This window comes from Somniosus microcephalus, chromosome 30 (genome assembly GCF_052327205.1).
Source record: "Somniosus microcephalus isolate GS21.2 chromosome 30, FLI_Smic_1.0, whole genome shotgun sequence".
NCBI lineage: Eukaryota > Metazoa > Chordata > Chondrichthyes > Squaliformes > Somniosidae > Somniosus > Somniosus microcephalus.
In genome coordinates, this window is record NC_141016.1 from 17,615,845 (window position 1) to 17,638,106 (window position 22,262).

The 22,262-nt window shown below is 43.3% G+C and overlaps 1 protein-coding gene across 5 annotated transcripts in view; it reads left to right on the plus strand.

Annotated features, from left to right (window-relative positions):
* Nucleotides 1-20,137, plus strand: part of letm2 (leucine zipper-EF-hand containing transmembrane protein 2) — a 38,335-nt gene extending 18,198 nt beyond the window's left edge. For 4 of the 5 annotated variants that reach the window (XM_085971149.1, XM_085971153.1, XM_085971150.1 and 1 more), the window contains 5 exons: nucleotides 1,579-1,782; nucleotides 2,133-2,255; nucleotides 4,460-4,576; nucleotides 5,664-5,777; nucleotides 19,106-20,137. In XM_085971149.1, the coding sequence (XP_085827275.1) occupies nucleotides 1,579-1,782; nucleotides 2,133-2,255; nucleotides 4,460-4,576; nucleotides 5,664-5,777; nucleotides 19,106-19,162 (615 nt within the window). In that variant the 3' untranslated portion in view covers nucleotides 19,163-20,137. The remainder of the gene's footprint in view (nucleotides 1-1,578; nucleotides 1,783-2,132; nucleotides 2,256-4,459; nucleotides 4,577-5,663; nucleotides 5,778-19,105) is intronic. The other variant, XM_085971151.1, reaches the window with a different exon arrangement.
* The last annotated feature ends 2,125 nt before the right edge of the window (nucleotides 20,138-22,262 follow it).

Here is a 22,262-nt window from a genome sequence, read left to right on the forward strand (position 1 = left end):
ATCCATAATTATATAGTGATAATAAAGATCACCTGGCCTTCAGACAGACCATCTCCTAATTGTCATTGACCTCAGGAAGCCGCGGCAATTAGGCTTTGTAGCTTAAAGGGACACTGGGTTACACACAGGTACATTTTGAACAGCTGAATACGATATTGCCTGCCACATGGTGTAATGCTCCTGTCCTGCTAAAACTGGCCATTACACACATACCTATCATGGGACAAAACCTCTGTTTTTGACAAAATCACTTCTTCAGATCTCTTGTGCAATTCAGGTTGTTTTTATTTATTGTACTAAACAAAGTCTGCACTCTTTGCCCCATGCAAAGTTATTAGCAGGGCTTTGATTTTTATTGATATCTCCGTTCTCTACATTATCACAAGCACATAGAACTATCAGTAGAAGAACTGCAATCATGCCGCTGTTACTTGCAGCTGCTATTTTTAGTAAATATATAATTTAATGTTAATCGGGGCTTCAGTTTTATGACTGAATTTTATTGCTCTGCAGGCATATTGCACAGTACAGTACTTTTTATTGGAGCAACTTGGCAGATGTACACAGCATGAGGTTTCAGGGCTACAGTTGCTCTAACTCCTCGTATAAAGAGCAGCTTTTTCCAGCACAAGGCAACAAACTTCAAAGAACAATTGTAAAATTGACAAAGAAACCAATGGTTTGTGCAACATCTTCACAGGTGATTCACTGAGTTGTTTCTCTCTGCAGCCACTGACTCCAATTGTTGGCTTGGGAATGGTTTAATTTTTCAGAAACCTCCTTCTCCTGATATATATCCCTTTTAGTTTAATATATTGGGAAATTTTATGAAAGAAAGGTTTAAAAAAAAAACATTCTCTCACTTTCTTGCCCCCAACGCACAAACGAATTTCCGGACACTTCACATTCTGTCACCAGGCAAGTCCTGCGCACACCTGTCCCAATTTCCGTTCTGACAACAACATTAAAATCAATTCGAACTCCAGAAAATTTTCATTTCTTAATATAAATGGAATACATATTGGGGTTATGAAAAACCAACTCATTATTTATGTATAGAACAAGTACCTGAGTGGTAACGAGAATGTAATGCAATAGAGAAGTTAAAGTTTGTCCCAAGTCCTGTTTGCATCAGTTATCCAAACAACCAGGCCAGATCATGATCTTGAAATTGCTCTGTATCAGTTATTGTTTGTTAATAAATTCTGTTGAATGGCCCAGGTTGGTGAGTGAAGCCTGAAGTGGACACAATACCTTAAACATAACTAATCATCAATCTGAATGGAATGACACCCTAAAATTCAAAAACTCGAGCCTTTGAATGGGTTAATTCAATTCTCCTTTCCTCAAATTGGGATGAGGAAGTTTTGAAGAGTTCTTGCTTTGAAGCAACTATTGGAACAGGCACTTTGGAAGTTGGATTGAAGTTAGGGAAACCTCCATCATTCACACATGTATTTTAACGTGATTCTACATTTCATTTCAAATCGATTTAGATTAAACAGCATTTTAGAAAAGGGAACAGTGTAATGTATGAGGCTGGAATTTCAATTCTTGTCTTTTTTTGTGTACATGAAGGTGCGTCGCTCAGGGAAAAATCCAAGCACTCGGGACATAGTGCGTTTCTCCAAGCACTTTGAAGATGAGCTGACCCTGGAGCACCTGAGCCATTCTCAGCTAGTGGCACTGTGCAGGCTTTTGGAACTCCAGCCTTTTGGTACAAACAACCTGCTTCGCTTCCAGCTCCAGATGGAACTACGCTCCATAAAAGCAGATGATGAAGTAAGTGCGGAATTACAGAGATTATTCTGTGGTTATCACTGCAAAAATTGTACAAGTTTCTTTTTAACAGCAATCCCAGTGTTTCAAAAAAAACCTGTTGGACCTTTTACCTTGAAATTCACATCTTTGCATTTTAGCAAACAATCAGTTTGTAAGAAACTATTTTCTCTGCTATTTCAAACTAAATAGTTAAAATTTTTAATATGGCGGCGAAAGTTATTTCATACTGAGGTGTTCATACCGTAATATTTTAAGAGCTGAATCTCAAGGCATTTGAGTCTTATCTCAAGGTAAAGTAGTTCTTTCTGTGTTCTGTAGTTGGTAATTCCTCTCGTGCTTTTGAGTTACAGATGATTGCCAAAGAAGGTTGTGAAGTTTTGACTGTGTCGGAACTACAAACAGCATGCAGAGCAAGGGGGATGAGATCATTGGGACTGACGGAAAAGCAGCTACGAGAGCAGCTCACACAGGTGGTGAATATGGTAGAACGTACTCGAGTAACCATTACAGTGTATATGTATGCATACTTATAATATCATGTTTCATTTGCACATTGATGATACTATACAAAATAAGCCTTGCGTAACATAATCCAATCAATCTTGAAAACTGCAACTGTTTTACCTCACATCCTCTTAATCATGCTTATTAGCAAAGGTCTACTGGGCTGAAGGCTAGAGATGCGAAGCTGGGACTCAGGCCAGTAACTGACTAGACTGGTTTCATATTTCCTCACCGTGTCACACCCGACATTGTTTTTTCAGGTGCTATGCCAGCTCGAGCTGCTGTTTTTTCTACATTGAGCCCAGAACACTCCCGGCATAAATTACTATGAAAATCCAAGGTATAACTGGGGATGGCCAAACAGAATTCTGTTTCCCAGTAGTAGCATCTGTCAAGTTCAGCACAAATATTTACTATAGAATGCAAATAAAAAGCACCCTTTCTTCTTCCCTCTTTCCCCCCCCACCCCAAGTCACCATTCCCACCCAAGAAACGTGCATCGCCACTCCCACATCCTTCAGGTCACCACCACCTAGTCAGTCCTGGACACGCTGCATGGATAATCTATGATGGTATGATGATTTTGAATTTCTCCTGTTTTAGTAATCAGTTTAGGATCCTGAATCTAGTATAGACACACAGGCTTAGAAATTGGTCTCGGGCGGTGACACAAAACGGGCGGTATGTGATCGGCTGCCCGTTATATGCAGCGCTTGATATTCCGTTCTATTGATTGCAGTGGAACTGAATATTAGGCGATGCGTATAACGGGCGGCCGATCCGATACCGCCCGCTTTGCGCCACTGTCCGAGACCAATTTCTAGGTCAAAGTCTCCATGTCTTTTTTGGAGACCACAAAGTATCTGGAGGACAATGTACAGGAAACTTTTTTTTATCCGGCACCAACGGGACCAGCGTGTTGCCGGTTGGTCAAAAAGTCCGGATTACAGAGAGGTATACTTACCAAGGTACGAGAGCCCCATACACGGCCACAGGTGCAGGAGCCCCGGTTGCACGGCCACAGGTGCAGGAGCCCCGGCTGCACGGCCACCGCTCCAGGAGTCCCGGCTGCACGGCCACCGCTCCAGGAGTCCCGGCTGCACGGCCACCGCTCCAGGAGTCCCGGCTGCACGGCCACCGCTCCAGGAGTCCCGGCTGCACGGCCACCGCTCCAGGAGTCCCGGCTGCACGGCCACCGCTCCAGGAGTCCCGGCTGCACGGCCACCGCTCCAGGAGTCCCGGCTGCACGGCCACCGCTATGCAGTAAAATTTACCTGAACCTACTCCTGAATTTTGCCGGTTAACAGAGACTTCCGGTTATTTAGGTGCTGGTTAAAAGAGAGTTTCCTGTACCATCTTTTTTACCAACCTTTATGCCAGTTGACCGTGGTAATAAATAAATAGAGCATTGATGTGCAGGGGAGCGCAACTCTGGGCAAGTGGACAGTGAAGCAATGTGCCTGATGCATCTGTAGATTGAAATCAAGAACAGTAAGGCTAGCTCTGTAAAGCTTTCAGACCATCGTACATAGCAAGCTGATACGTGTGCAGCTGGATAGTATTGTGGTGGTCTGCTACATTGACAAGGACGGGGAGAGTTCAAACAATGTTGTCATTAGTGTTTGTTTCAGCTTCCAGAGTTGGTGATCTGCAAATTCTATTTGATTTGACATTCTGACAGGGCAAAACTTGGTGTTCACCAGAGGTTTTGATGCAAGATCGCTTCCTGGTTTCATTTGTCTCATTGTTTTATCTGCCACCACATAAATCAGAATGGAATGTTGTTTCCACTGCGTAGATGCTTGTAGAGCCTCCGGTTATTTGAGTCTTTTGCATAGAGCAGTGTAGGCAATCTCTATAGTTATTCATTTATTATGAAGGCAGACTATGCAGCTAATAGCTAAATCGATGATTGAGTGCTACAAGCTTAATGGAGTGGATGCAACTGGCTCCTTCACAACATTGCACTGAGTAACCCTTTCAACAAAGTATCCCGGAAAATGTTGTCAACATTCATTACTCTGGAAGAATTCGCAAAAGGAGCAGAAAAAAACCAAATGTTTTTGCTAATTGCACTTTCTCTTAATTGTAAAACTGACCTTTATGATGTGATTAATCATTCATTTTTAATCTAAATACAGTTTTAGAAATGAAACATTTCCTTTCTCCCCAGTGGCTTGAGTTGCACCTGAAAGAGAACGTGCCTCCATCGCTGCTGCTGTTGTCTCGTGCTATGTACCTGACTGACGTCAAGCCAAAACCTTTAATACAGAAAGTGCCAATAATCCAGGTGACCTTTCTTCTTGTGTGACTTCTTTTCTAAGATGGTATTAGTATATAAATGGCTATTTCTGCCAAAATGGCTAATTAGACCACCACCACCACCAACAACTTGCATTTATATAGCGCTTTTAATATAAAATGTCCCAAGGCGCTTCACAGGAGCGTTATTAAACAGAATTTGACACCGAGCCACATGAGATATTAGGGCAGATGACCAAAAGCTTGGTCAGAAAGGTAGGTTTTAAGGAGCGTCTTAAAGGAAGCGAGAGAGGCGGAGAGTTTAGGGAGGGAATTCCAGGGCTTAGGGCTTTGGGCCTTGGCAGCTGAAGGCACGGACTCCCAATGGTGGCGCGATTAAAATCGGGGATGCTCAAGAGGCCAGAATCGGAGGAGCCCAGAGATCTCGGAGGGTTGTAGGGCTGGAGGAGGTTACAGAGATGGGGAGGGTCGAGGCCATGGAGGGATTTGAAAACAAGGATGAGCACTTTAAAATCAAGGATTAAAAATTTTTTAAACCAGTGAAGGAAACACCTGCCATATAAATGAGCTGAAAACACAATTGTGTTGGAAGCTCCAGCTTCTCTATTGATTTTGCGTGCGTGAATAAATGCAGTGGATTAAAATGCCAGCTTTCCAATGTATGTTTATGCTCCAATCTGCTGTGCTATGGATAGGCAATGCCTATAATTTCTCTTAATGTGGATCCCAAATTATAAATGTGCCATCGTCACTAGGGTGAGGGCAAGGCTTGGAAAATTAGCAGGCAAGTCATTTCGAGCTCCCGGGACACCTGTTTGAACCTGACTCAAGTTGCCTTCAGAGGGGCCTTTGAGTAGTCTTTCTGCTCTGGCAGTCAAACAAAGGTTCTGGAGGTAGAGAATATAAACACATCTTTTTAAAATGCAGGAGGAAAGAGGAAATTGAAATAAAATGCAATTGGGAGTACTTGTTTTGTGAAACTGACAGGAATGATAGCAGTTTGTGCATCTCAATTTACTGAAGAACAATGTAGCTGAACACTTGCTACAACAGTTACATTGATTTATATTATTCATTTGTATTATTTATACCCCATTGTGGTCTTTGCCCTCCAGCTGGGTATTATTGGTACCCTGAAGAAAGAGCCAGATGAAAACATCACTGAAGAACCAACCCCACCAACTTCCGAAGCATCGCCCGACTTGGCCCCGACATTGAAAAGCACCAAGGTATGAATGTGACTTGCACTGCATGTAGTGATTTAAATAGGATCCAACTCTGCTGAGTTTGCTGAAGATTATGATTTTTGTAAAGATTCAAATCTTCCTCTGATGGCCTAGCGCCTGTTGTAATAATGTCAACTGTGGCGCAGTGGGCGGCACTCTCGCATCTGAGTCAGAAGGTTGTGGGTTCAAGTCCCACTCCAGGGACATGAGCACATAAATCTAGGCTGACACTCTCAGTGCAGTGCTGAGGGAGTGCTCCACTGTCGGAAAAGCCGTCTTTTGAATGAGACGTTAAACTGATCTGCATCTGCCCTCTCAGATCCCATTGCACTATTCAAAGAAGGGCAGGGGAGTTCTTCCAGTACTGGCCAGTAGTTATCCTCAACCAACATCACTGAAACAGATTCTCTGTTTATTATCACATTGCTGTTTGTTGGACCTTGCTCGTACGTACATTGGCTGCCATGTTTCCTTAAATTACAACACTTCAAAAGTACTTCATTGGTTGTAAAGTGCTTAGGGGCATTCTAATTGGTTCGAGCCTTATTTGAATATGATGGTTGAGCGGTCAGTGCAACTCGTGCTGGTATAGGCAACAAACCAGTTAGGGAGGAGTGCCAAGTCACAGGTGCCACGAGCCACATGCTCAGTGGAATATGCCTGGTTCCCAAGTAGTTAGCCTGACACCCGATGATCTGGGTGGAAGGAATGGGGGAATTGAGAACTAGCGCAGGATAAAGGCATTATGACAACTGCCAGGAAACCAGGCACATAACCTGCATGATGTGATTCCTGGTATCGTACATCATCTGCACATTCAGTGATTGGAAGCCCCTTCTGTTCAAGTGTAGTCCAGGATCTTGGTGTGGAGCACACAAGACTATGTGGGTGCAGTCGATGTCACCCTGCAACTGGGGGAAGCCCAGGGGTTTGTTTTCCTGCTTTGTTGCCTCCATAGGCAAAGAAATGAATTTGTTTGCATTGGCGAGTAGCGGATCTGTGACCTGCTTCATTGCATTGCGGAATGCATTGCAAATTGACTAATCTTGCTTATGTCGCATGTTGCGGTCTGGAATGACCTAGATCTGTGGCAATGCAGAGCCACAGGCAATGAATTGTGTGACTTGGTGCTGGGCTGCAATTGGTGCAAGAGATCACCATGTCAATTTCTAAGGCCTAACTTTCTAAAAAGAAGCTGAAGTGCTATGTAATACCAGAGCACTCCATTGCTTTTGTGTTTTAAAGTGGAAAGCTTTCCACTCCAGTCCCTGGTGTTCTCTCTACATTAAAATGATAAGAAGGAATTAACTGACAATCTGTCACTGTACATCAGTGTCTAGACATGTGAAATACCTTCTCAAAAAAAATGGCATTATGCCATAACTTCATTTACAAAGGTTGTAAGGGCAAACTTTCCTTATTTAGACTTGGAATTGGTTCAGAAGCTCCACTATGGAGACGGAAGACATTTACGAAAAGTAAAATACAGCAAGTACCTATAGTTTGCGAAGGTGTTTTGCAAATATATTTTCCTGAACAGCAAGAGGTGAGATTTACGGAAGCACAGGCACACACAATCCTCTCAAGTCGTGCTGTCGCCTCCCAAATCCATGCCCATCTTTCCCAGAACTCACTGTTTGAATCCCTCCGATCAGGTTTCCACCCCTGCCGCAGTACTGAAACGGCTCTTATCAAAGTCACAAATTACATCCTACGTGACTGTGGTAAACTTTACTCCTCGCCCTTCTCGACCTGTCTGAATATTTGACACTGTTGACCACGCCATCCTCCTCCAACGCCTCTCCTCCGTTGTCCCGCTGGGTGGGACTGCCCTGACCTGGTTCCATTCTTATTTATCCAGTCCTAGCCAGAGAATCGGTTGCAATGGCTTCTCTTCCCGCTCCCGCACCATTACGTCTGGAGTCCCCCAAGGATCTATCCTTGGGGCCCCTCCTATTTCTCATCTGCATGCTGTCCCTCGGCGACATCATCAGAAAACAGATCAGGTTCCACATGTACACTGACACCCAACAATACCTCGCTCGACCCCGCCACTGTCTCTGAATTATCAGACGCTTGTCCGACATCCAGTACAGGATGAGCAGAAATTTCCTCTAACTAAATATCGGGTAGACCGAATCCATTGTCTTTGGTCTCCGCCACAAACTCTGTTCCCTAGCCTCCGACTGCATCCCTCTCCCTGACAACTGTCTGAGGCTGAACCAGTCCGTTCACATCCTTGGTGTCATAATTGACCCCAAGATGAGCTTCCGACTACATATCCGCGCTGTCACCAAGACTGCCTAATTCTACCTTCGCAACATCGCCCGACTCCGCCCCTGCCTCAGCTCATTTGTTGCTGAAACCCTCATCCATGCCTTTGTTACCTCTAGACCTGACTATTCAAAACACTCTTGGGCGGCCTCCCATCTTGCACCCTCCATAAACTTGAGCTCATCCAAAACTCTTGCCCATATCCTAACTTGCACCAAGTCCCGTTCACCCCTCACCCCAGTGCTCGCTGACCTACACTGGCTCCTGGCCCAGCAACGCCTCAAATTTAAAACTCAAATCCCTCCATGGCCTTGCCCCTCCTTATCTCTGCAACCTCCTCCAGCCCTACAACCCTCCGAGATCTCTGTGCGCCACCAATTCTGCCCTCTTGCACATCCCCTATTTTAATTGCTCCACCATTGGTGGCCGTGCCTTCAGCTGCCTCGGCCCTAAACTCTGGAATTCCCTCCCTAAACCCCTCCACCTCTCTCTCTCCTTTAAGATGCTCCTTAAAACCTACCTCTTTGATCAAGCTTTTGGTCATCTGTCCTAATATCTCCTTATGTGGCTCAGTGTCGAATTTTGCTTGACAACGATCCAGTGAAGCACCTTGGAACGTTTTACTAAGTTAAGAGCGCTATATAAATATATGATGGTGGCGGCGGTAGTTAGTCAGTGTTTAAACTGATTGATAGCTGCCATGGTGATGTGCTGTGCCCAGCAGTGATGGCATGTAGGCTTGCACTCATGATATGCCACATTGCAAGCTTCTGATCTCAGCAGAGATCCTGGGGCAATTTCTCCGTGGGAGGGGTGGGCTGGGTAAATATTAGCCTTGGTTATTATCTTGTGCAATGCCAGTGTGCCTGCCCAGCATTCAGTTCAGCATAAGACATTATGAAGCACGAGGAGCAGATCGGGCTGCCCTGTCTGCTGGGTGTCCAGAGCTGGAAGAGAGTAAACATAGATGTAAAACTTCTAGGAGGAGGTAGTACGGAACTCAGTGTTTAAAGGAGGTTATATGTGAGTAGAAGAGTCACAAAAATGTGTATTGTACATCCAGATGCTGCCTGGTCAATGCGTGTTTTAAAAAGAAACACATTTACGTGCCTGGTATCTGCTAACCCTGTAAGGGCTGACTTTTAGTCAACAACAACTACTTGCATTTATATAGCACCTTTAACGTAGAAAAACATTCCAAGGCGCTTCACAGGAGCGATAATTAGGCAATCCCATTTACCATGGCAGCACACAAGCCTATATCTTTATTTTAAGGAAAATAGTGGGTGGAAAATGTTGAGGGCAAGTATACCAATGATCCCTTGAGAATCTAATTTAGGACAGTATTAAAGTATACAGTTCCTTTTAATTTAATAGTATGGTATCATTGTTTTACTTCAGACTTGTAAGGAATAAATTGAATGAACTGCAGGCATGAATTCAAATTGGAGGGTATGACATGGTAGCCATTACTGAGACATGGCTGCAGGACAGTCAGGACTGGGAACTAAATGTACCAGGTTATAAGGTTTACAGGACAGATAGGGAAAATGGCAGAGGGGGAGGAGTAGCCTTAGTGATTGGGGATGAAATCACTTCACTGATGAGCGGATTTAAAGAGAGGTAAGCAGCCAGTGGAGACATTTTATGGGTTGAATTAAGAAATAGGAAAGGATCTAAGACTGTAGTGGGAGTTGTGTATAGGTCCCTTGGTAGCAGCTCTGAAGTGCTAGATTGTATAAATGGAGATTAGACAAGCATGTAGTAAAGGCAACATGGTTTTAATGGGGGATTTTAACTTTCATATAGATTGGGAAAAGCAAACTAGCACCAGTCAGAAAGGTAGTGAGTGTCCGGATAGTTTTCTACAACAATATGTCCTAGAGGCAACAAGCGGGCAAGCCATATTAGATTTAGTAATGAGTAATGAGCCAGATTATTTAACAGCCTAACTGTGTGTGAACATTTATCCAATAGTGATCATAACATGATCGAGTTCAAAGTACCGTTTGAAAAGGAGAAACACGAAACAGCTACTAAGATTCTAGATTTAGGTATGGCTGACTTCAACTGGATTAGGCAGAGACTGTCCAAAGTAAATTGGGCAAATCTGTTAATGGGTAAAACGACACAAGATCAGTGGGAGATGTTTAAAAAATAATTTAACATGATACAGAACCAGTTTGTACCCCTGAGGGATAAGGGTTCTACTTGCCAATAAAGCCAATAAAACCAGCCATGGACAACTAAAGAGGTCAGGGACAGCATCAAACTAAAGGAAAGGGCATACAACAATGCAAAAAATAGCACCGATCCTGGCGAATGGGAAAGATACAAAGAACAGCAAAGGGTCACAAAACAGTAAGAGCTAGAAAAAGGCAGTATGAAAAGAAACTTGCAAGGGATATCAAAATCAAGATGAAGAATTTTTATAGTTACATTAGGAAAGAGTGTGGCCAGGAGCAATGTTGGCCCCTTAAAAACTGAAAGTGGTGATATTGTCAACCACAATGGGGAAATGGCGGACATGTTGAATAATTACTTTGTGTCAGTATTTACAGTAGAGGAGGAGGATAGCATGCTGGAAATCCCAAGGAAACTAATACTGCATTGGGGACAGGGACTCAATAAAATTAACGTCGGTAAAATAACAGTAATGAAGAAAATAATGGCACTAAAGAGTGACAAACCCCCAGGGCCAGATGGTGTCCATCCCAGGGTTTTAAAGGAAGTAGGTGAGCACATTGCAGATGGCCTAACTATAATCTTGCAAAGTTCTCTAGATTCAGGAACTGTCCCTTTAGATTGGAAAATTGCGCACGTCACTCTGCTTTTTAAGAATGGCGAGAGGGGGAAAGCAGGGAAATATAGACCAGTTAGCCTAACATCCGTTGTGGGGAAATTGCTAGAGTCTATAATTAAGGATAGGGTGACTGAACACCTCAAATTTTCAGTTGATCAGAGAGCCAGCATGGATTTGTGAAAGGTAGGTCATGCCTGACAAACCTGATTGAATTTTTGAAGAGGTGACTAAAGTAGTAGACAGCGGAATGTCTATGGATGTTATTTATATGGACTTCCAGAAGGCACGTGATAAAGTCCCAAATAAGAAACTGTTATCTAAGGTAGAAGCCCATGGAGTTGAGGGCAAATTATTGACCTGGTTAGAAAATTGGCTGAGCGGCAAGAGACAGAGTAGGGATAATGGGCAGGTACTCAAATTGGCAGGATGTGACTAGTGGTATCCCACAGGGATCTGTGTTGGGGCCTCAACTATTCACAATATTTATTAACGACTTAGATGATGGCATAAAAAGTTATATATTCAGATTTGCCGATAGGTGGCATTGTAGATGAAAGCATAAAATTACAAAGGGATATTGATAGATTAAGTGAATGGGCAAAACTGTGGCAAATGGATTTCAATGTAAGCAAATGTGAGGTCATCCACTTTGGACCTAAACAGGGTACTTTCTAAATGGTGAAAAGCTAAAAACAAGTGGATGTTCAAAGAGACTTGGGGGTTCAGGTACATAGATCATTAAAATGTCATAACAGGTACAGAAAATAATCAAAAAGGCTATTGGGATGCTGGCCTTTATATCTAGAGGACTAGCGTACAAGGGGTCTGAAGCTATGCTGCAGCTGTACAAAACTCTGGTTAGACCACACCTGGAGCACTGAGCAGTTCTGGGCACCACACCTTAGGAAGGATATATTGGCCTTGGAGGGAGTGCAGCGTAGGTTTACCAGAATGATACTCCAAGGGTTAAGTTACGAGGAGAGATTACACAAATTAGGATTTTATTTCCTAGAATTTAGAAGGTTTAAGGGGTGGTATGATTGAAGTTTTCAGGATATTAAGGGGAACAGATAGGGTAGATAGAGAGGAATTATTTCCGCTGTTTGGGGATTCTAGGACTAGGGGTCATAGTCTAAAAATTAGAGCCAGACCTTTGTAAGATCTGGATCACAGGCCACACACACATTACCCAAAGGGTTTTAGGAGTTGCAAGGCTTTTATTAAAGAGCTACAGTTTTAAAGCATAATCAGATATTACATCTGGTTTAAGTTGAGTATAATAGAACATAAGAACATAAGAAATAGGAGCAGGAGTAGGCCAATCGGCCCCTCGAGCCTGCTCCACCATTCAATAAGATCATGGCTGATCTGATCCTAACCTCAAATTTTCTATCACTCTGCATCCACCCGAACCCATGTGATCTCCCGGGAGAGGCGAAAAACCAGATAAAGACCCAATGGCCAATTTGGGAGAAAAAAATCTGGGAAATTCCTCTCCGACCCATCTAGGCGATCGAAATTCTTCCAGGAGATCACTCTGTCCCTATATTTTCTACAGTACTTACCTTCTGTAAAGGCGATCTCCACCCCAGCCAGGAACAGGAATAAAACCATCTCCTGAAATCTAACAGAATTAGAACACAGTAGGAGCAGAACAAGGCTACACGGCCCCTGGGCCCGCTCCACTACCCACAGGGCCATGACCATTCCGAACCCAGACTCATGTCCAATTTCCTGCCCGCTCCCCGTAACCCTTAATTCCCTTTACTTCTAGGAAACTATCTATTTCTGTTTTAAATTTATTTAATGATGTAGCTTCCACAGCTTTCTGGGGCAGCAAATTCCACAAACCTACCACCCTCTGAGTGAAGAAGTTTCTCCTCATCTCAGTTTTGAATGAGCAGCCCCTTATTTTAAGATTATGCCCCCTAGTTCTAGTTTCACCCATCATTGGGAACATCCTCACCGCATCCACCCGATCAAGCCCCTTCACAATCTTATATGTTTCAATAAGATCGCCTCTCATTCTTCTGAACTCCAATGAGTAGAGTCCCAATCTACTCAACCTCTCCTCATATGACCACCCCCTCATCCCCGGGATTAACCGAGTGAACCTTCTTTGTACTGACTCGAGAGCAAGTATGTCTTTTCTTAAGTATGGACACCAAAACTGTATGCAGTATTCCAGGTGCGGCCTCACCAATACCTTGTACAACTGCAGCAATACCTCCCTGTTTTTATATTCCAACCCCCTAGCAATAAAAGCCAACATTCCATTGGCCTTCTTAATCACTTGCTGCACCTGCATACTAACTTTTTGAGTTTCGTGCACCAGGACCCCCAGATCCCTTTGTACTACAGTACTTTCCAGTTTCTTGCCATTAAGATAATAACTTGCTCTATGATTTTTCCTGCCAAAGTGCATAACCTCACACTTTCCAGTATTGTATTCCATCTGCCAAATCTCTGCCCACTTACTTAGCCTGTCTATGTCCCTTTGCAGGTTTTTTATGTCCTCCTCACTCACTACTTTCCGTCCCATCTTTGTATCATCTGCAAACTTTGATATGTTACACTCGGTCCCCTCCTCCAAATCGTTAATATAGATTGTAAAGAGTTGGGGACCCAGCACTGACCCCTGCGGAACACCACTAGTTACTGGTTGCCAATCTGAGAACGAACCATTTATCCCAACTCTTTGCTTTCTGTTAGAGAGCCAATCCTCCACCCACGCCAGAATATTACCCCCAATCCCGTGATTTTTTATCTTGAGCAATAATCTTTTGTGTGGCACCTTGTCAAATGCCTTTTGGAAGTCTAAATACACTACGTCCACTGGTTCCCCTTTATCCACCCTATATGTTACTTCCTCAAAAAACTCAAGCAAATTTGTTAAACATGACTTCCCCTTCATGAAACCATGCTGAGTTTGCCCTATTAAATTATGTTTATCCAAATGTCCTGTTACTGTCTCCTTAATAATGGACTCTAACATTTTACCAACCACAGATGTTAGGCTAACAGGTCTATAGTTTCCAGCCTTCTGCCTACTACCCTTTTTAAATAAGGGTGTTACATTAGCAGTTTTCCAATCTGCCGGGACCTTTGCTGAGTCCAGTGAGTTTTGGAAAATTATTACCAATGCATCCACAATCCCTACCGCTACTTCCCTCAAGACCCTGGGATGCAAGCCATCAGGTCCAGGGGATTTATCCGCCTTGAGTCCCATTATTTTACCAAGTACCACTTCCTTAGTGATTTTAATTGTATTTAGTTCCTCCCCCCCTAGAGCCCCCTGTTTGTCCAGTGTTGGGATATTCTTAGTGTCCTCTACTGTAAAGACTGATACAAAATAATTGTTCAGTGTTTTTGCCATCTCCATGTTTCCCACCATTAATTTCCCGGTCTCATCCTCTAAGGGACCAACATTTACTTTAGCCACCCTTTTTCTTTTTATATAACTATAGAAACTTTTACTGTCTGTTTTTATATTTTTTGCTAATTTACTTTCATAATCTATCTTCCCTTTCTTAATCAATCTTTTTGTTATTTTTTGCTGTCTTTTAAAGACTTCCCAATCTTCCATCCTCCCACTAGATTTGGCTACCTTATATGCCCTTGTTTTTAGTCGGATACTATCCTTAATTACTTTACTTAGCCACGGATGGCTATCTTTTCTTTTACACCCTTTTTTCCTCAGTGGAATATATATTTTTTGGAAGTTGTAAAATAACTCCTTAAATGTACACCACTGGTCATGTACCGTCTTACCCTTTAATCTATTTTCCCAGTCCGCTCTAATTAATTCCGCTCTCATACCTTCATAGTCTCCTTTATTCAAGCTCAGCACGCTTGTTTGAGATCCAACCTTCTCACCCTCTAATTGAATATGGAACTCAACCATGTTATGGTCACTCATTCCAAGGGGATCCTTTACTAGGACATTTTTAATTAATCCTGTCTCATTACACAGGACCAAATCTAAGGTTGCTTGCCCCCTGGTCGGTTCAGTTACATACTGCTCAAGAAACCCATCCATAATACACTCAATGAACTCTTCCTCAAGGCTGCTCTGCCCAATTTGATTTGTCCAGTTAATATGATAATTAAAATCCCCCATAATTATAGCTGTTCCCTTATTACAAGCCTCAACTATTTCCTGATTAATACTCCGTCCAACAGAGTTGCAACTGTTCGGAGGCCTATAGACTACACCCACTAGTGTTTTTTTCCCCTTATTATTCCTTACCTCCACCCAAACTGTTTCACTATCCTGCTCCTTTGACCCAATATCATTTCTCTGTATTATAGTGATTCCTTCCTTTATTAACATAGCCACCCCACCTCCTCTCCCTTCCTGCCTGTCCTTCCTGATTGTTAAATAACCTGGTATGTTTAATTCCCAGTCATGGTCACCCTGCAGCCATGTTTCTGTAATGGCCACAAGATCATACCCATGTGTCATTATTTGTGCCGTTAACTCATTCATTTTGTTACGAATGCTACGCGCATTCAGATAAAGAACTCTCAAATATATTTTGTAACACTTAGTTCCTGTTTTTTCCCTTTTTAGTACTTTACTTTTTACTCCATACCTTCTGTCCCTTCCTGACACATTCTGTTTTTTAATTCCCCCACTGCTACCTAAGTCTATGACCTTCTCTGTTGTCATTTCTATTATTTGCTCTCTAGAAACCTCCCCCCCACTAATTAGTTTAAAGCCCTCTCTACAGCCCTAGTTATATGATTCGCCAGGACTCTAGTCCCAGCACTGGCCAAGTGTAGTCCGTCCCAACAGAACAGCTCCCTCCTGTCCCAGTACTGGTGCCAGTGTCCTAAGAAGCAAAACCCATTTCTCCCACACCAGTCTTTGAGCCACGCATTTAACTCTTTAATTTTATTTATCCTAGCCAAATTCGCTCGTGGCTCAGGTAATAACCCAGAGATTATTACCCTTGAGGTTCTGTTTTTTAATTTGACCCCTAGCTGCTCATACTCCTTTAACAGAACCATCTTCCTTGTCCTATCTACGTCGTTTGTACCAACATGGACCATGACAACTGGATCCTCCCCCTCCCACTGCAAGTTTCTTTCCAGCCCAGAAGAGATGTCCTTAACCCTGGCACCAGGCAGGCAACACAGCCTTCGGGACTCCCGCTCTTGACTGCAGAGAACCCTATCTATCCCCCTAATGATACTATCCCCTACCACTACAACATTTCTTTTTACTCCCTCCACTTGAATGGCCCCCTGTACCACGGTGCTGTGGCCAGGTTGCCCATCCTCCCTGCAGTCCCCGCTCCCGCCCTCACAGGGAGTAAGAACCTCGATCCTGCTGGACAAGAACAAGGGCTGCGTCTCCTTCAACACTACATCCTGGATCCCTGTACCTTCCTCACTCGTAGTCACACCGTCCTGTCCCTGACCACGGACTACATCTGCAGTAATTAACTTCATAGGTGTGACCATCTCCTGAAACATAGAGTCCAGGAACTTCTCCCCCTCCCTGATGTGTCGCAGTGTCCGAAGCTCGGTCTCCAGCTCCATAACATGGAACTTGAGTTCCTCTAGCAGCAAACACTTGTCGCAGATGTAATCACCGTTAGCCTCAATGGGGTTCAACGGCTCCCACATCTCGCAACAGTAACACATCACCTGCTCCATTCTATATAATTAATTTAATTTCTTATTATTAGTTATGAAGACCCTGCCCGGATATATATGATAATATCACACCACTATTCAATAGGACTTACCAACTTAAAGGTATGAAAGAGAAGAGAAGGAAGAAAACCAACCAACCAGCTGATCACCAACCTCCTCCTTGGATACTGTCTGTGGAGCCTGTTTGGTTGACTCGTCTCGCTGCTCCTCCTCCGCAGTGCTGTCTAAGCCTGGGAGTGGGGAATAAAACAGAGCAAAAAACACACCCTCACCTCCCACTTATCCGAACTCTCCCACTTAGCAAAACTCCAACAGCACTCAATGCACAAACCCTTAAAAAATTAAACTTACTTCAAATAATTGACTTCTTAACACACTAAAATTCACAAAATACACTTAAATGATTTTTCTCCCACTTAGCAAAACTCCAACAGCACTCAATGCACAAAGCACTCCGTGCACTGCACTAGCCCCTCCCCTTTTATACCCGGATTCTACTTCCTGTTTAAACTGCCCAAGAGTTTAAAAAACCCTTAAAAAATTAAACTTACTTCAAATAATTGACTTCTTAACACACTAAAATTCACAAAATACACTTAAATGATTTTTCTCCCACTTAGCAAATCTCCAACAGCACTCAATGCACAAAGGGTAGACATACAACCCGTGACAGTAAGCGATCTACGACTCCTGAATCGGAATGCCACGACCGGACGGACGATGAGGCAGTATGGTGGTCTTGGATTGGGTGGATTCCTGCAGTCTGCTGCAGCGGTCACTTCCGTTGGGTCATCTCTCTAGCTGTTGGAGGTGTTAGGCCATCAGCCACCTCAGGCTAAACTTGACCATGGTGTTAGGCCGCAGCCACCTCGGGGACGCCTTCGCCCCTAACTGCCTGATTTCCTCTCTCGGTCGTCTATATTTATAGTTATTTCGGTGGGCTGATAATCACCTGGTGTCAATCATTTGATCCCCCATCCTATTGTCCAATTGTGAAGTGGGAAAGCATCCATCGCCGTCCCTTTCTGCATGACTGACGAGGCCTCCCTCTTATCTTTCTGAGGAATGTTCTGTTATGTTTCTTTAAGGACATTTTATGACTTTTCGGTTCCATTTTTGTCTATTATCCCACCACCCTGTGATGTTTTGCATTTTACGGTTCCCTTATCACTTCTATTTGTCTTTTGATGCTTGATATTCGACCTTGCTGGCATTTCTGCCTTCTGTTCCTGGCTGCATGTTGTCAGTCTCTATTCTAAGAATTAAAACCTATCTTTGAATCTAACAGCTATTTCTTACACCTTTCAGGAGTGAAATTAGGAAACACTTCTACACACACAAGGTGCAGACGGCAATTGATGCTAGATCAATTGTTAATTTTAAATCGGAGATAGCTTTTTGTTAACCAAGGGTATTAAGGGATATGGGCCAAAGGCAGGTATATGGAGTTAGATCACAGACCAGCCATGAGCTCATCGAATGGCGGAACAGGCTCGAGGGGCTGAATGGCTTCCTTCCGTTCCTATGTTCCATTGCAGGGGGAACAAATGACGATGGCAAAAGAGTCATTTTCAAATAAAACTCTATTTATATAAAATCTCCAGTTCTTTTAAAATATCTCTGGAAAATGGTAGTAGCACATCTTGCATGCCACAGAATGGTGAGGTGCAGTTTTCCCAGGGAGGGAAGGAAAGTTCAGAGGTTACCCCACCCCCAATCTTTCTCACCCTCTCTGAGCAGCTGGTAAAAGTCGGACTGCCACCTTTCCCCAATGTGAGGCAGATTGTTAACGTAGGACATGCATATATCTGAAATAGTTTCATAAAATACAACTCAAACCAAAACTTTTGTCTGCTTTTTATTTACCATAGCCAGCCCACTTGTACATTCAAAGTACTTCATTGGTTGTGATGGGCAATAAATGCTGGCCTTGCCAACGACATCCCATACACAAATAAAATAAAAAGTGCTTTGGGACATCCTGAGTTGTGAAAGGCGCTGTAAATGCAAGGTCTTTGTTTCATTTGCAGAGCGCTGGCACAGATTCGCAACCTTAACATTTGTGAAAAGTTAAGCTGTACGTCCTTAATTAGCGAACTCAATTTGAACACTCCTGGGGGTGTGGGGCTGCCTTAGTTTTGCTGATTGGCTGCTGTTTGAGCAAGTCACCATTCCTGACTGGGGCAGAGATCGCATCATCTAGAAGGCAGGTGTTTTTATAGCTCGCACTCGGTCCGTGAGGGGGTTGGAGAGGAATTTTCCCTCATTGGCCCTGAGTTTTTCTCTATTTGCCTCCCAAGAGATTACATGGCTGCAGGGGTGGGAAGAAGTGTTTAGCCATGGTGGTCTGACCATTATGGTGTAGGGCAGGCTTTCCCTGCCTGTCTTTTTAGTATGTTCGTATGTAAGTACCTGTCTGCACAGCCTTGTATGTTCAACTGTTTTTTACCTGCACCACTTTGAACTTGTCACGGTTGAGTTCCCACTGCTACTCGCACTGACTTTCTGAGCTGCTTCAGTAGTCTTTGGCTCAACTTTATGTTAATGTGCAGCTTTAAAGCTTTGCAACTTACTGGTGTTGTGTTCTCAGGCTGAAGATGCAAAAGAATCCCAGAAAACCAAGGCCACTGCAAATGGATCGCGATGAATGAAGTTACTCGACGACGCAAAGACCTCATTACAATGTTCGTCAGTCGGGCAATTCAAGACAACTACATCAATGGACACTAAGGAGGACTGGTAATATCCCTGTGGCAGGCTGATGCTTTACTCCTGTTTTGAAAATGGGGTATCAATCACACTGGTTACATCCTAGCAGACTGTAAATGAATGCTGCAGCGAAGAGAATCATCAAGTGGCACTCCATATGAGAAAAGGCAAAGCAATCATGAACAATACTGTGCATGCAAGCTATTGATTTGTCTCACTTGATGCAAGGCAGTGACACTGGAAGTGAGAACTGGTAAAAATAATCCCCACTGCACAACCACAAAGTTCACACTACAATGTAACAACACTACTTGGAAATATCTCATTTGTTGCATGCTGTATGGCATTAGCAGAGGGAAAAACACATCAAGCTACACTGTTCAGTGCTATTTTTAATGGATTTTTTTGTGATCTACTGACAGGCACTTTTATATTGATAGCATTTTATTGGTGTGTACTACCCCTGCTAACAGCACAATACAAAGCATGTTAACTCTAGGCCAGTGTCAGCGACCCGAATTTTCATGGGGCCTGATCGTGGCTGTTGGAGGTGCAGATACAATGGGGCTCTTGCTATAGTCTTTCAACAGGGACTGGTACTGTGCAGGTATAGTACATCAGGAGCTTGATGCTCAAAGGTAAGTGGGTCTCCACTTTAGTGAATCAGTATAAAATGTGCCTTTTGACATGGTAGCCAGATCTCCAAGCACTGTTTATACCTGTGAAAGGCAACATACTGAAAATGGCACTATTTTAAGTTATTTCGTCTGGTGCTAAAGATAAACTTTTGCTTGTGTGGTATTATTTTGTTTGTAAAAATGTTGAAGAAAACTGGCACACAGCCTTTCCTCACCAATTCGGAGATGTACTGTTTTATTGATCCCTAATTGAATACATTACCTTATTTTATAAACCTGCCTCTCATGTTTGTGATCAGTTGTTATAAGCTTTGTGACTTTTCCAAGCAGAGACACTGCAGGCACAGCTGCGTTACTGTTCCCTCTGAGCACACTTGCACCACTGAGTAAATATGGAACATCTGACATTTGGCTTTGGAAGGAGTGAGCAAGAGTGGTTTAAAGAGGAATTCTAATCCAGTCCTGCTGTTTTGTTAATGGCATTGGTGCTGTGAATGATCTGAGCTTTAGTTACAAAATGCAATCAAACACACTGAAGATAGTAAATCATTTTCCATCAACACTTGCTGTGTTTACTTGTTAATTGAATTCCGGCTATTTACTCCTGTTTAGGTGCCTTTTTTTAAAACCAGATTACATTTTGCACCAGAATTACAGACCCAATTGCACAGTCGCTTGCAATGTGCCAGATTTCACCAGATTAAGCAAATGATGCTAAAATCACTACCTTAGTATTCCATTCCATTACTATTGAAAGCAGATAAAAGAAAGAACTATTAATACTCCACTGTGAATTCCTGATCCATAAGAAATCTCAGTGAATAAAATACAGTAGAACACAGGACATAGCAGCAGTTGGTGGCATTATACATCGACTATCTGAATACTAAATTCGGAACAACACCCTGAAATCAAGCCCCTTGTGATTTGTCAGCTGTTGGCCAGGCAAGGAGCCGTGCCAGATACCGTGATATCAAACAGTGAAAGTGCGGAGAACACTGCCCCACCTCCATTCCACCTCTTCTGTTCATCGTAATTGCAGGTCCGGATTCTGCTGCCAAAAAGGCAGTTTTAGCGCTGCTGACATTCTGGAATCCATCTCTGAAAGCAGCGACAATAACCCATCTGGCCACTGGGGGGTCATGCTCGAGGAAGAAGATTCATCCTGTTCACTGCTTTGTTTTTGAATATTCATTTCCATGATATGAGCGTTGCTGGCAAGAGTCGGCATTTTTATTGACCATTCCTAGTTCTTGAGGAAATGGTGGTGAACCTTATTGATCTGCTACAGTTCAATAGAGATGGGTATGAGGTGGGACATTTTTGTAGGAAGGATAAGGAGGCCACATACTCCTTGTAAATGATGGGCTGAATCTTAACCCCCAAAAACAGGTAGATTTGGGGTCGGGTGAGATGCTAAATCTTTAACAATCTCAAACTCGACTCCAACCTGCCCACTTTCATGTTTAATAGAGGCAGGACAAGGGGCAGGTTGGCCATTTAAATATTTTAATGAGGCTAGCAGCCTCAATTTTAACCTGCTTTGCAAGTATAACTCTGGCCGGCTGGGTTTCCTAGGCCATGGGGAAACCCGGCACTTCCCTGCCCGCTCCCCGTAACCCCTAATTCCCTTATCAGCTAGGAAACTGTCTATCTCTGTTTTAAATTTATTTAATGTCGCAGCTTTCACAGCTCTCTGGGGTAGCAAATTCCATAGATTTACTACCCTCTGAGTGAAGAAGTTTCTCCTCATCTCAGTTTTGAAAGGGCAGCCCTTTATTCTAAGATTATGCCCCCTAGTTCTAGTCTCACCCATCAGTAGAAACATCCTCACCGTATCCACCCGATCAAGCCCCCTCACAATCTTATGTTTCGATAAGATCGCCTCTCATTCTTCTGAATTCCAAAGAGTAGAGGCTCAACCTTTCCTCATAAGTCAACCCCCTCATCTCTGGAATCAACCGAGTGAACCTTCTCTGAACTGCCTCGAGAGCAAGTATATCTTCTTAAATATGGAAACCAAAACTGTACGCAGTATTCCAGGTGTGGCCTCACCAGTACCCTGTATAACTGAAGCAAGACTTCCCTGCTTTCATACTCCATCCCCCTTGCAATAAAAGCCAAGATTCCATTGGCCTTCCTGATCACCTGCTGTACCTGCATACTACCCCTTCTGTGTTTCATGCACCAGGACCCCCAGATCCCTTTGTACTGTAGCACTTTGCAGTTTCTCTCCATTTAGATAATAACTTGCTCTTTGATTTTTTCTGCCAAAGTGCATAACCTCACACTTTCCAACATTATATTCCATCTGCCAAATTTCTGCCCACTCACTTAGCCTGTCTATGTCCTTTTGCAGGTTTTTTATGTCCTCCTCACTCACTGCTTTCCCTCCCATCT